Source organism: Anguilla anguilla, chromosome 19 (genome assembly GCF_013347855.1).
Source record: "Anguilla anguilla isolate fAngAng1 chromosome 19, fAngAng1.pri, whole genome shotgun sequence".
Taxonomy (NCBI): Eukaryota; Metazoa; Chordata; class Actinopteri; order Anguilliformes; family Anguillidae; genus Anguilla; species Anguilla anguilla.
The window spans coordinates 7,044,718-7,057,704 of record NC_049219.1 but is presented as its reverse complement, the minus strand read 5'-3'; the positions used below and the strand labels follow the sequence as shown (position 1 = coordinate 7,057,704).

Here is a 12,987-nt window from a genome sequence, read left to right as displayed (position 1 = left end):
TGCCAGACCTAGTTAACCATCATTTTTAAGAGTTTTAGAAATGCAGCATTTCCCTTTGAAAGTGCCAGAGTAGCATTTACTTGCTGTTCATGTTATCTCCAGACAAGTCCAGAAATACATTTTTGGGGTAATTGTCAAATACTTAATTTAATATTTGCAGAAAATTAAAATCAAATGCATATATTTTCATTTTAAAGAAATATAGCTTTTTTCAATGGCAATAATAATTTTGTCATTCTCAAATTGTGTGTTTGGATTTCCGCTGTGTTTCCTCGGGTGTCAATCGTAAACATAAAATGGCGTCCTCGGAAGTCACACACTGATAGAATGTATTTGTTCCTTAAATGTTTGGCAGCACTGTACTGCACACGCAGACCCGGGCAGCGTACAGAGTGACAGTTTGGTTTCAGCTCGTCGCCTGATGCCTTCCGTTCCCCATTCCCAGCTCTACGAACCCAGGATTCATCATTAGGACGCGTCACTTAAGAGAGACTTCAGAGAGAACTATCAGAGAACGTTCTATTCCACACCAATGACTCAGTGGTCATGTGACCCCAGGGCACTGTGCAGGGTGAAATTCTACTTTTTATTCCCCCCTCCCCCCCCCCCCCCCCAATAGTCCGGAAGGTTCTTCCCATTCGCTGGGTCAGCCGGGCAGCGCCTCCGCTTTAGGCCACTGCTGAGAAACCGAAGGTAGCGAAAGTGTTAGCCAGCGCGCAGTTTTCAACTGTCACTTCCAGGAGCGACAGGGAAGGATTTCCAGCAGGCCATCGCCCCGGGAAACAGCTACATCATCCAAGACCGGGCTCGTTTCGAAGAAGAAACAAAAATTCACGGTTATATATACTCAGTGCCGTACCTTTTTTTTTTTTGCTTTAGAACCCCATAACTCATAGACATCGCGGAGGGAATAAAGACCGAGGTACAGAGGAATAGACAAAATATCAATTTATTAATAACTTAATTTTGCATTACATTCGTGATATGGGTACCATGCCCCCCCACACACACACATATACCAGTGAGCTGCCATCGCAGTTGCACCAACACCACCCCCCCCCCCGACGTATCTGACACGAAAGTGTGATTTCCTACAGTTATCCCTGAAGAGAAAGAGGCCGTTCCTCTCCGTCTCACAACAGCTCCCACAGTTCTGTGCAAGCGAAGGCGTTTCGCTCGAACCTTCCTCGACACGCTGTACACGTGGGAGTAAATTAGGCAGCGCTGCAAAACTCCCCCCCCGAAAACCCCCCCTCCTCGGATCCCACGCTACTGAGCGGATCGCGTTACTCAACATGGCGCCCCCTGTGAAACACCTGACAGGACTGCATGCGCTCTGTAACCCCAACCCTACGCACCACATTACAGAGGAGGCCGTCAGTAACAATTAAAATCAAACTCGATTGAAATACATACATGTACATATGAATACATACATACGTATGTATGTGTATATTTTATTTATGTTTTTTATTTGATTCTTTCTATGACGGCTTCCGAAATAGCAGCGCTTTGGGGATGGTTTTGCAGGTGGAAAAAACTGTGACAGACTGGAAAGGAGGGGGGGTTGAGAGTGGCAATAATGCTATGTACAGAACAGGCGATAAACGAACAAGGTGACAGAGATTCACCTTTGCGTGTGTCTGTCTGTGTGTGTGTGTGTGTGTGCGCGTACGTGCGTGTGAAGGGGGTGATCGAAAGCAAAGGCGTATCAATTCAACCCAGACATCAAGAAAACATCAGAATATATTACAACGTATGCACATTTTAAAATCTTAAAAACCTATAGATTTTTTGGCTTTATTAAACAACGATATATCAATATTCAGCACGTAGGTTCACATAAAAATTTAAGAGAGGCGGAAACAAAACTAGCTACTCATTTGCAAAAAGGGCGTGGTCTTAGTAGTGAGGTCCTCTTAGGTCTCACGCAGGGTATATACACAAGTATAAATGTTTCCACCGACTCCACTTGAATGACGTGGCATGCCTCTGTACCCTCTAAACCTGGGGTGCTTCACCCCAAAAACTCAGCGTCTTCACAGAAGACAACGGATTTACACCCAAGCTAAACAAACAACTGTGGGCATAAGTGCTCGCAAGTAGTCGTAATAATAACAATGACAATAATAGTAATAATAATAGTAGCAATTATGATGATCGTAGTAATAATAATGTCCAATTTGACCAACTGCGTTTCTTTGGCATCCCCAGTCTTCTCGTCAGCATGCATCTGTCCATCTTCCCCGCGAGCTTTGGGAGGGGGGCGGACTCCGCGAGTCCCAGTCAGAGAGGGGGATAGGCTCTGCCCCCCTGTCCCCCACCCCACCCGCAGCTCTGCTTCAGCTTCGCGTCTCCGGGCGGCTCGCCCCAGCTGCCGGTGACTTGGCCCCCCGACTGCCGCAAAAACCGCGTCGAGAAACCTCTCGATGGGTCGAGGGTGGGAAAAAACCAGAAGAGAGGACGTCTCCTCAGCCGCGGGGGCGGGGGCGCCTCACGTGGACTCCAGGGCGTCCAGCTGGAAGACGTTGTGGTTGGTGGGGGTGGTGAAGTAGAGGGGGGGCTGGGCGGAGGAGACGGAGGCGGCGGCGGCGGCAGCGGCAGCAGAAACGCGGTTGTCGCAAGGGCTCGCCAGGCCCAGGGTCCGCTCGAAGTCCAGCAGCTGGCCCATGAAGTTGAAGTTGGGCGAGATGTTGGACTTCTTGGTCTTGACGATGTCGTAGGCGTCGTTCATGGACAGGTTGAGCTTCTGCATGAGGTAGGCCACCGTCACCGTGACCGAGCGGCTGATTCCCGCCAGGCAGTGCACCAGGACGCCGCACTCCTGGCTGCGGGCCTCGTCTGCAAAAGACGGGAGATAGAGAGCAACGGTTAGGGAGCTGGCCAGGTTACCGAAACACTGCTGGTTCATTCCCCAGATAGGAGTTTGCAGTCAAACCCTTGAGAGAGGTTCTTAACCTGAATTGCTTCAGTATATATCCAGCTCTATACTATATAAACCTGCAAATAGTTGTGAAAGTTGCTCTGGTTATGAGTGTCTACTGAAAACCTGTAATGCATCGCACACAATTATGAATTCTGTATAGTGTGGGTGCTGCGTGTTAAAAGGTTTGCACCTGCAGTAACACAGCATAATCACTGGTGTTAAATCAGCTGTCCAAAGTGGACACTCATAGAGTTAAAAGTACACTATCAGAGTTTATTTTTCACTAGGTTCTGCTGTGCTGCGGACGCAAAAAGCCGGAAGGGCTCGGATGATATCCTTCCGTCAGCGCGGGTTAACAACTGTGACTGGGGGGAACGGGGGGGAGCGCGCCGCATATTTGGCAAGTGAAGCACACAAGTCTGGCACACTTCCTTTGCTTAACCTTAGTTGTGGTTTATCCTAGACGGGCTGTGGGAGCGCGCGCGCGCGCCGTATTAGCAGGTCTTTTGCGAGACTCTGCCTGGCACAAAAAAAAAGAATGTTTCATTCAACGCGTTCTATTGCGACCGAGCACGAATAAAGGCGAAATTCTTCAACGCGACCTTGAGTATCTGACGTGGGGGATTGACCATTAAGGGCTATTAAACGATTCGCCCGACTGTTGTGGCTGCAACAATGGTGCCATTCACGGATTAAAAGAAAGAGGAAGTCATGGGGGCAGCCCATTAAGGCTAACAGGATGTTAACATTACCCCCGCAAATGGCCCCTTTTGTGTGAGGAAACATTACCGTGCCCCAGATTAGTTCCTATGCCCCTTCCAGACAAGCTTCCTTCCTGCCAGGATCAAATTGCTACCACGCTATTCATGCATCACAAGCGCTCATTTTACGCTCGCGCTGGCCTGAAACGCCAATGGCAGAATAAAATCTAGGACGACAAAAAAAACAACAACAACTAAACTCTGCAACATTATTACAATGCAAGGTCTTGCGTATTTTAGATCCTTCAGAACGTGTCCCCTATTTTTTGTGTTTGCCGCAGTTGTGCCCTATCTGCACCCGAGGGCACCTTAGTTAATGTAAAATGTGCATCCAAGTCCTAAAGCGCTTCCACACACATGATGAGTTGTCATTTTAGTGAGATTTACAGACCATGACGGAGCACTTAACCGTTATTACGCAGTTATTATGTGCGAAATACACGCTTGAGTATTCACAACAGCCTGTTTATTTGGCCGCTCTTTCTGGCTTTTCAGGTAGGAGTTTAACAATTAATTTTACGCACTTGGCTTAAAGCCACTAGACATGTATATTCTGAAAGTAATGCAGTTTAGCGTTGCGTAACGGTTGTCCGCGCTTACCAATGAACCCGATAGCCTCTGGGAAGAACTGGGAGAGATTCTGGCTCCAGTGATCCGAGATGGGGATCTGCTTGTACTTGAACTCCCCAGCGTTCTCAAACAAATTGGGGAGGTTGGGCGTCACGTTCAGGATGTACTTGATCCCATATTCCTCCAAAATGTCCAGATTCGTGGAATCCTTGGCGCAGCCCAGGTAGAGATGGGGCAGGATCTCCACGGGGAAAGAAGGCTGCGGGTTCGACAGGGGGCTTCCGTCCGAGTCGGTGGCACTGTTGGGGTCGCGGTCAATGTCGGACTCGATGTCGGAGGAGTCGGAGCTGATCCGCAGGCCGCCTAACCCCAGAACGTGGGAACTCGGGGAGCTGCTGCCGGACGAGCTATCCAAATTGGTGTCGCACAAGGCGGGGAACTCGGCTTGAAATTTGTTGAAGCCGCCTGCGAGAAAATAAAGACACATCCAGTCACCTCAGTGAACTCCAAACGCTGCACAACATGCACGTGTTCCCACTGTTTTATTCGCAGATTTTCTTAAATGTTCCTAATTTAAACTGGAGCCGGATTGGCAAATTCACAACGTGCTTGGAGCGTTTAGTATTTAATTATTGAAAAATAAAAACCGCATGTACAACCACAAACATGCCGTGTGTCAAAACAAACAACGCATCGAATCGGAATATATACAAACAATGCATTGTCAAAGCATCCGGACGGCAAAACATTTGTACATACCTTCTAAGTAAAAAGCCTTGTATCCCTCGTCTTTCATTCTCCGAAGCAGCAGTCCCAACACCGAGCCGCCGTCGACATTTTCGTTCCATTCTCTGCTGTATTCGTCGTAGAGCACGATCGTGTCCGTCTTGCACCTCCGCGCGAATCTCTCACGGTCCTCTCCGTTCGCCAGGAGGGACTTTATGGGCAAGTTGCCCTTTTTCAGCCGCCGGAGCATGAGGCTGGGGATGGCAACGTTTATCGCCGTCTCGACGTGCGACGACTCGTACAGCTCCTGGGCTCGGCAGTCCATCACCAGCAGGCAGTCGCTGCGCGTTTCTAGCTGCTCTCTCAGCCATTCCACGGTCTTGCTGATTGCCATTACCGAATCGAAATGAACGGGTTTGAATTTATCGAGCATTAGTGGGCCAAAAACCCGGACTTGAGGCTTAGGGAAGAATGTGTCTTTCGTTCGCAATCCAGCGCGTGTCCGAAGGGAAGCGGTACACCTTACAGTGAGGACTCGGGCATTGAGGTAATCGCGGCGTCACCAGCCATAAAAAAAATCAGTTTCGAATAATGTTATGTCTTACTAAGCTGAACGAATTCTGTGGTCCACGGCTTGGTCCTTGCTGCAATCTACAATGGACACAATACGAATCCTTGTGCGAATATTATTCAAAGACGGTCTGTACTGTTATTCATTCATACGACTGAACGGAATGCCAGTTTATTTGTCAATGACTCACTGAATGCAACGTGTTCCGAGGTTGTCCTCTTGTTATATAATTTCAGCTCTTGAATATATTTCTATATATAAATCCGGAGCGGTCGTTTTGAATTTTTTTTTCAGTTGTATCTGCTGTACATGCACATCTATTTGCCTTTTCGGTCGTATTCGTTTTAAAACGGACTTGTAAGGTCCTTCCTTGGTTTCGGTTTGTCCTTTCTTGTGAGCTCTCGGCCGTGGCAAGCGCGTGAATGGATACTAACATGGAGCCTTTCAATGGGTACATTATGTCGGCCAGCCAATGAGAGAGCAACGAGAGATGGTTTCCTTGGAAACGGGGCCGGATGGAACAGACTGTGTTGATGAATTGTTAATAAGTTTGTCATTCACAAAAACGGAAAGGAATTTCCGCTCCGGATAAACCTAGTGCAAACTGAGTGCAAACAAACAGCAACAGCAGTTCAACTGCGGGGGGAGGGGGGTGGGTTTTTTTTCTTTTTTTCTTTTTTTGGTGGGGGATCCTATATTGCGCTCATGTTTCCCGTTGGTTAAATATACAGTCAAAGAGCAACTCCAGCTTGGACACATTTGTCTGTCTGCTTTGCGCTCGCGCTGAATAGTATAGCCTAGGCTACAGACGCCATGCGCACAGTTGCAATAAACCAGGTAAAACTGTTAACAAAAAAAGGTTTGAACCGTAGCCGCGATTCCTGCCCTTTATTTTACGACGATTTGAAAAAAATTAATAACTAACTAAATAAATAAATAAATAAATAAGAAGACCAAAAATTTTATTCACTGCGTTGTCTACTTAGTTTTGTGCCAGCGAACGGCTTCGTTCAATGAAATGCAAAATAACGTAGTATTTTCAACATTTAATTCGAATTATAAAATAATAAATTTACCCAAATGGATCATCTGATGAAGATAAGAACGACATCCAGGCTTGTACCAGAGTTATGTCCGTAACACATAATTTCTGCGTTAGTAACTGAATAGTTTATTTTCGTTTTACCGAACAGCAATCAAGTGTTCTTATTGCTTAATCGTAATGTTAAATTGTTTCATCGTGTAATCGCCGCGAGTAGAGACCAACCACGTGGAATTATCAGGCTATTAGGGGAAGAATGGAACTAATGGGAGTGAAATAAGAGAAATGCATGCCGTCGTAGTGTAACCTATTTCTGTCAATGCAATTAATATAATATTAGGCATGCGTATTACGGCGCCAATTAAAAAAGGAAAATAACTTTACCCGATGTCCGCGTGCGTCAAAACGGTTAAGCGGCACACTCCTCCAGAAAATGCACACGGTACATGGGAATGACAAACATGGCAGGTTGACATTATTTATGTATATTATTAGGTAGGAACATTGAAACAGCTGCAGAATAGGAGTCCACAGAATTTATTTCTAGAAACATTTTGTAATTTGCATCCCAAAACATTGTCGTCCAGACGACGTACCTGTCATATATCTACAGAGTGAATACAGGGCGATTTGATATTTTAAAAATTAATTTACGTGGACATCAAAGAGATGGAAAGGTAAGATAATGCTCTCACGTTTAAGTAATGCTATATGTCATATATTGTGACATGCCCAGCCACACAGGCGGAAATGGTTCACGTGGCCAAGCACCCGCCTAAGTGCGCCACTCACCCCTAAATAGACCACTTCCCTTAATGAATGACAGTTCGAAAGCGACCGGAACAAAACCTAATCCGAGCCTGGGTAGGCCTCTACTGTCCAGCTCGTAGCCAGCACCGCTGGGTTAATATGATCGTTTGGTGCTTTACCTTTTGTGCCCATTCATGTTTAAATCTGGAAATCGGTCCAAAACAAACTTGAAATCACCTGTTGTTGTTCATCTTTCATTCATCTCCTTCTCTGCCCGTTCCCTTCCTCCATTCTAAAATGTAGCATGGGCGTATTCCGCGACACACCCAGGGGACAGTGAGGCTGCCATTGTACAACTGAGTGAGGTACTTATTCTAAACTGCTTCAGTAAATATCCTGCTGTATAAATGCACAGGCTGCGATGAAAAGGCGTGGAGTGGATCCCATGCATTTCAATGAGCGCTATTTATGCAAAAATAACGCTAAATTGTAGCACGCCTACGATGTATTGCTGCACAGCAAGTAAACTGAGATTACAGGCACTGTATTTTACGATTGGTAATAATTTTCTCAAATTTAATTTTTGTTTGGCACCACGCATTTTGTAGCCTACGGTATGAATAATTTCACTCATGCGCGTTATTAGATGGTTGTGTGCGCATTGGACATGTTAGATGGCTGCGTTCTTTGAGACGTAAATGCTCATTTGCTTTGATATCCCTGTTGACATAAGGCAGCAGTTCACTGCGTGCGGAGTAGAAAAGGCAGATGTATTTCCGAGAAGAACGTTTCCTGTCTTAGTTGCGCTCTCCTGGTAAGGTCGTCGTCTGGTGGATAGGGTAAAGGCACTGTCCAATAAGAATCCAAATTTTCAATAGTCATCTTATAAGTGAACAAATTAAAAATACTACGATATCAAGCCCATTTAATTCACGTGAGATTTTAAACGATTTTTCCCACCCTGTGAGCAACACAGTTCTTATACTTCCCCCTACAGGAAGATGTGGTATGGCTCATTTGGAGACTATGTTTGTTTCGCAAGTACATTAGTCACACTGACCAGAAGTGAGTTTGAAATGAGTATCAGCTAAGAGTCGACGGTGTCATATATTAATCCAAGTGCTTAGAATTGGCATATTTTACGCATAATTTACTTGTTTATAAAATCTGAAAAAAAAAATCATGTTCTCATTTATCTAGTTGATTGCTAATCACCTTTGGTGCGAGAACATAGTGATTTCACAGGGTCATTAAGACTGTCTGCCTTGTGTGTTGTGTCAAATGTATTGTTTTACCGGGGACATTTAGACTGAGACTGAGTTTCAGTATTGGGGCAGTTAGAGACTAGGACTGAGCTTCAGTACTGGGACAGTTAGAGACTCAGACTTAGCTTGTGAATCAGGCTGCTGAGCAGTTTCCCTTTACAGGCCCAGGCATGTTTTTTGGAAGTCAGATGTGAACAACAATCCCACAAACACATGACCGGATCCGAACTGCGGCCGAGGATCTTTCACATTCCGGAGCCGTGACTGAACCTTGCCATTACGCATTTTATGACAATTTACTCGAAATTCAAAACCCCCCACTGTGACCGGCCAAGTTTGCAATTTAAAAAAAACAGAACAAAAAAAAACATGCACCAACTCATTGAGTTTTCCACAGCTGCTAGGCATTCCAGGTAAGTTTTAGTCACTGGTAGACTACTGAATTGTTTGCATTGATTTTATTAAATAAAACGATTACATTAGTGCCACGACTAGTGCTTAGAGCCTATACATTTTTCCCCTTCATGTGGGACTTTCGCACTTTCCCGTCGAGACCAACGCGAAAATGTATGGAGACAGAGTGGTGTAGGTTCTTTCTGCTGAGATCGGCCCCTAGTCCGTGTCTAGGCAACCTCCCACAAAGAATTAGCGCACACCTGTTTGACTTTAAGCCGCAACCCTCTCGGCACGCGAGGAAAAAGCGGAGGCAATCAAACGGCGTAATTGCGATTACCCAGCCGCCCAGCGGGTACTTCCCGAGAGCAGACCTGCAGAGCCGGGCCTCCACATCAAAGTACGGCCTCGGCTTTCTTCTTTTAGTGTTTATCGAACGGGAGCGAGCTGTCGGGAGGAAGTCGGTGCAGGAAATGCTGCTGAACAGACACGCTCCTTCCCCCGGTGAGAATAAACGCACTTTCCCCCATCAACCTTCGCATGTGAAGGAGTATCCAGTCTCAGAAAAGTAAGCACACGTGACAACGGTGTGTTGACCAACATAAGGCATTTTGGCCACTTCCGGTTAATGGGGCAGAATATATTGTGACACTCTTTGTTGCCATTTTCCTCCGTAACCTAAGATGTCTCTTTTTTATGTCCAAATGACACAATTTGCTTAGGCCCTTTTCCCTGTCTGCTACCCAAATGATATGCCTCTTAATCCCAGTTTGTGCGTAACTGCAAAGCACGTGTGTGTGGTGGGGCGGGGTGTTGTGGTTTGCGCTTAAGGGCAGGGTGTGGGGGGGGGTGTTTGCTGTTTTTCGCGTGAAGACCGCACAGAGGTGAACAAACAAATACATTCATGTAAATCCATGGACATTTCCCACCATTCAAAATTTCACCTGAAGACAGAATTTAGTTTGTCATGCAAAGTCTGCATGTAGGGCAGCCGAGTGGCTCATTGTCCTTATCTAAACCTCAGAGGTAGTGTGACGTGACTGAAAGCGATAATCAGTCTGTGTGTTATAACAGCGCAACACAGAGACACGGAATCCCCTGGTAGCCTAGCAGGTAGGCTATAAAACCAGGATAAGCAGCATAAGCAATTGATCCCAATCAATATCAAGCTCCTCGCTACCGCCGATGCAAAAATATGAGTGTGAAACAGTAACGAGTGGCATTTTCCGTTGAAAAACCCGCATTTTCCAAGTTATGTTTTGACGCTCGTGCTGGAGAATACGATTTTCGAAAGTCGACAGTGTTTGATATGAAGAGAGAACTACACGTGCATGTGCACGTACGCGTACGCAGCGCCAATGCAAATTTGTCATCATCTCGTGCTTGTAGAGCAAATTTAAATGGAAAACAGGACGCCGCGTCCTCCAGCCCCATCATTCGGTGACAGGCATACTCAAATCTGGCCCTCGAAGGCCAGCAGTACTGCTGGTTTTCTCTATAGAAAAACGGTTCCGTATACGTGCACGCACGCCGCGCCAATGCAAAGTTGTCATCATCTCGTGCGTGCACAGCAAATTTAAATGGGAAATTTTACCGAGAGACGGAGAGAGAGTTGGAGAGGCATCAGTGCATTTTGCATGGGAGGGGGGTGTATGGAGGCGTCTGCAGGTTCCGATAGAAGGTACACTTAAAGGACACTTCTGAAGACCCAAGCAGGTAATGAGATGGGAGCATTTCAATTGGCAAAGCAAAGAGCAGGCCGTTCGTGTTGTCTTGTAATTGTCAGTTCTGATAATGGCAGCGGAGAGCAGTTTTATCTCTGTTTGTGTAGTCTCATCAGGCAACAGATATCAGATTTCAGGGACTCTGGAGTATAGTGAATCTTTTTTTGGGGGGGGGAAAGTGTAAGGAACATTCCAGTACAAATTTCTTTGCCAGTTGAAATGCTTCTGTCTCATTACCTGTTTGGATCTTGAGAAGCACCCTTTACCCTCTATCAGAACCTGCAGACACCACCACACCCCCCCCCCCCCCTCTCCCTCCCCCGCCAACCTGTCTAAGTCTCTCAGTAGAATTTCCCATTTAAATTTTCTCTACAAGCACGAGATGATGACTGATTTGCATTGCCGCTGCGTACACGCACGTACGCGGGACCGTTCCTCTACGGAGAAAGCCAGGACCAGATTTGAGTATCCGTGTCACAGAATGGACGGACTCCGCCACATTTCAAAAAACATGCGGTTAAACAAATTGCCCCAAGTTCCTTCGGAGCATTTTCTGAATCCAGAAAGCAGTGCACAACATCCTTAAACGGCGCATTGTGTTATTTTGTCCGACCTGTAATTTTTTGTTTCTTCTGAATTCGGTTGCTCTAACCCTTCGCTATTTGAGTGACGACTGAGTGCATGGAACTGCGTAGCTGTTGGCAAAGGGGTTGTGGTCACGCTTTGGCGAGGTTTGCTGGCAAAGATACATTTGAAGAAGCAAGCGGCGGTAGAACGCGTCGGACAGGTTTCGACGTCTCCCGGGCGCCTGACGTTTGTCGTGGTTCGTCCTGAGAGGTGGTTGGTGGGCTGGGGGACCTCAGACGACCGAGTCAGAGAAATCTCACCGTCAACGCAGGAAGGACAGTTTGCGAAAAGCCCCAACGTTTGAGGCTGTTAAAGCAAAGCCTGTCAGTTAAAGTGGATTTTCTGTTGCTTTTGAGCCTCCTGTGAGAGATCTGTGGCCTTCCTGGGGCTACATAGCCTGTGTCAGCGCGTAGTGTTGGTAGTGTGTGGTTAGGTGGGGTCCTGAAGGAAGGCGGCCGTGGCTCTGCCTGTCTCAGGAGGTCTTTCTTTGGACGCCGATGTGGGCGAGGGTGATGTTGTGTTTTCATTGGCTCTTCTCAGAATGCCGTTAGCCAGCAGAGGGCCGTCACGGTAGCCTTGGCAGGTTTTTTTTGTGGTTTCCTTTCAGACCGCAGCCAACTTAAGCCGTGGACTCAAGGTGTGTGTGTGTGTGTGTGTGTGTGTGTGTGTGTAGGCTCTTGAGCCAGCTGGTGACTTCATTAAAGCATTTAAAGCAGTGAAACCCAGGCTTAAAGGTACAACTCCCTAAGAAGCAGCCTGAGTCCACATCCGAGGAACGCGTCCGCGTTCCCCCCCCCCCCCCCCCCCCCCCCTTTAAAACTCGCAGTGACACAGCCACGCCAGCGACGGCCGGCTCTTTCACCCCCCCTTTCCCCCCCGCTATCCGGAGGTCTCGTGAGCGCAGCCACATTAAGGCCCTCTGAGCTCTTAATGCCGATTAGCGCAAAGCACTTTACACCAAATAACCGCTGGTCCACCTTAAATAAATTTACTGGTTCCTGCAAACCACCTGGAGTCCCTTGTATTTGAGAAGGCTTAGCCCAGCTTCAAATTTCATTTGTGAAATATTATTTTGAAAATTATTATATTTATCATTTATCAATTGTTATATTTGTCATGATCTCTGTTTTACATGCAGTCTCCTTTCCCATTCGTCAACGGAAGAGGCATTTTTTTTTTTCCATGACCGAGGTGTAGTCGAGTCATCTCCGTCTGTCTCGGCAAACAACTGCTTTGGGCTCGCCCCTGCTTTCTCTGAAGGAAACGTCACTGCCAAACATCATCGGCGGCAGTTGGTGTCTGCGTATCGCGCGCGGGGCGGGGGGGGGGACAGACGAACGATGAACCTTGCGAATCAGGATCTGTGTCCTGGTGAGTCCTTTGATGTTTTCGGTTCTGTGCAAACAGGCCCGCTTTTCCCGAAGTCAGAATAGAAGTCCCCGCGCAGACGTTCGTGTCAAAATAAGAGCCTCTGATCTTGGGGGTCATGTCGGGATAACGCAAAGGGTACATTCCGGGGGAATAAGAGCGCATACGCGATAAAATCAAGCCTGGTCAAAAGTAGCGGAAGGGTGGAGGTAAAACGTGCGACTGAACGTGGGCAGTGGCTTTTGTGAGCCCCGCGCGTTTTTG

The 12,987-nt window shown here is 46.9% G+C and overlaps 1 protein-coding gene across 1 annotated transcript; it reads right to left on the bottom strand.

Moving 5' to 3' along the window:
• Positions 1–1,759: 1,759 nt before the first annotated feature.
• LOC118219396 (dual specificity protein phosphatase 6-like) lies at positions 1,760–6,007 on the bottom strand. The gene is made up of 3 exons (XM_035402547.1): positions 5,017–6,007; positions 4,288–4,722; positions 1,760–2,841 (listed from the first exon to the last, which is right to left on the bottom strand). Exons 1-3 carry the CDS (start codon positions 5,414–5,416, stop codon positions 2,495–2,497), a joined length of 1,182 nt encoding a protein of 393 aa, XP_035258438.1. The 5' UTR covers positions 5,417–6,007; the 3' UTR covers positions 1,760–2,494.
• Between the last annotated feature and the right edge of the window lie 6,980 nt (positions 6,008–12,987).

Bases quoted from the DNA above. Each gene is read 5' to 3' on its own strand.
- LOC118219396 (XM_035402547.1), bottom strand. From the start codon at position 5,416: ATGCTCGATAAATTCAAACCCGTTCATTTCGATTCGGTAATGGCAATC. The intron at 4,723-5,016 runs GTATGTACAAAT...ATTTTCTCGCAG, and splicing joins CAAGGCTTTTTACTTAGAAG to GCGGCTTCAACAAATTTCAA. The intron at 2,842-4,287 runs GTAAGCGCGGAC...CGTCTTTTGCAG, and splicing joins AGAGGCTATCGGGTTCATTG to ACGAGGCCCGCAGCCAGGAG.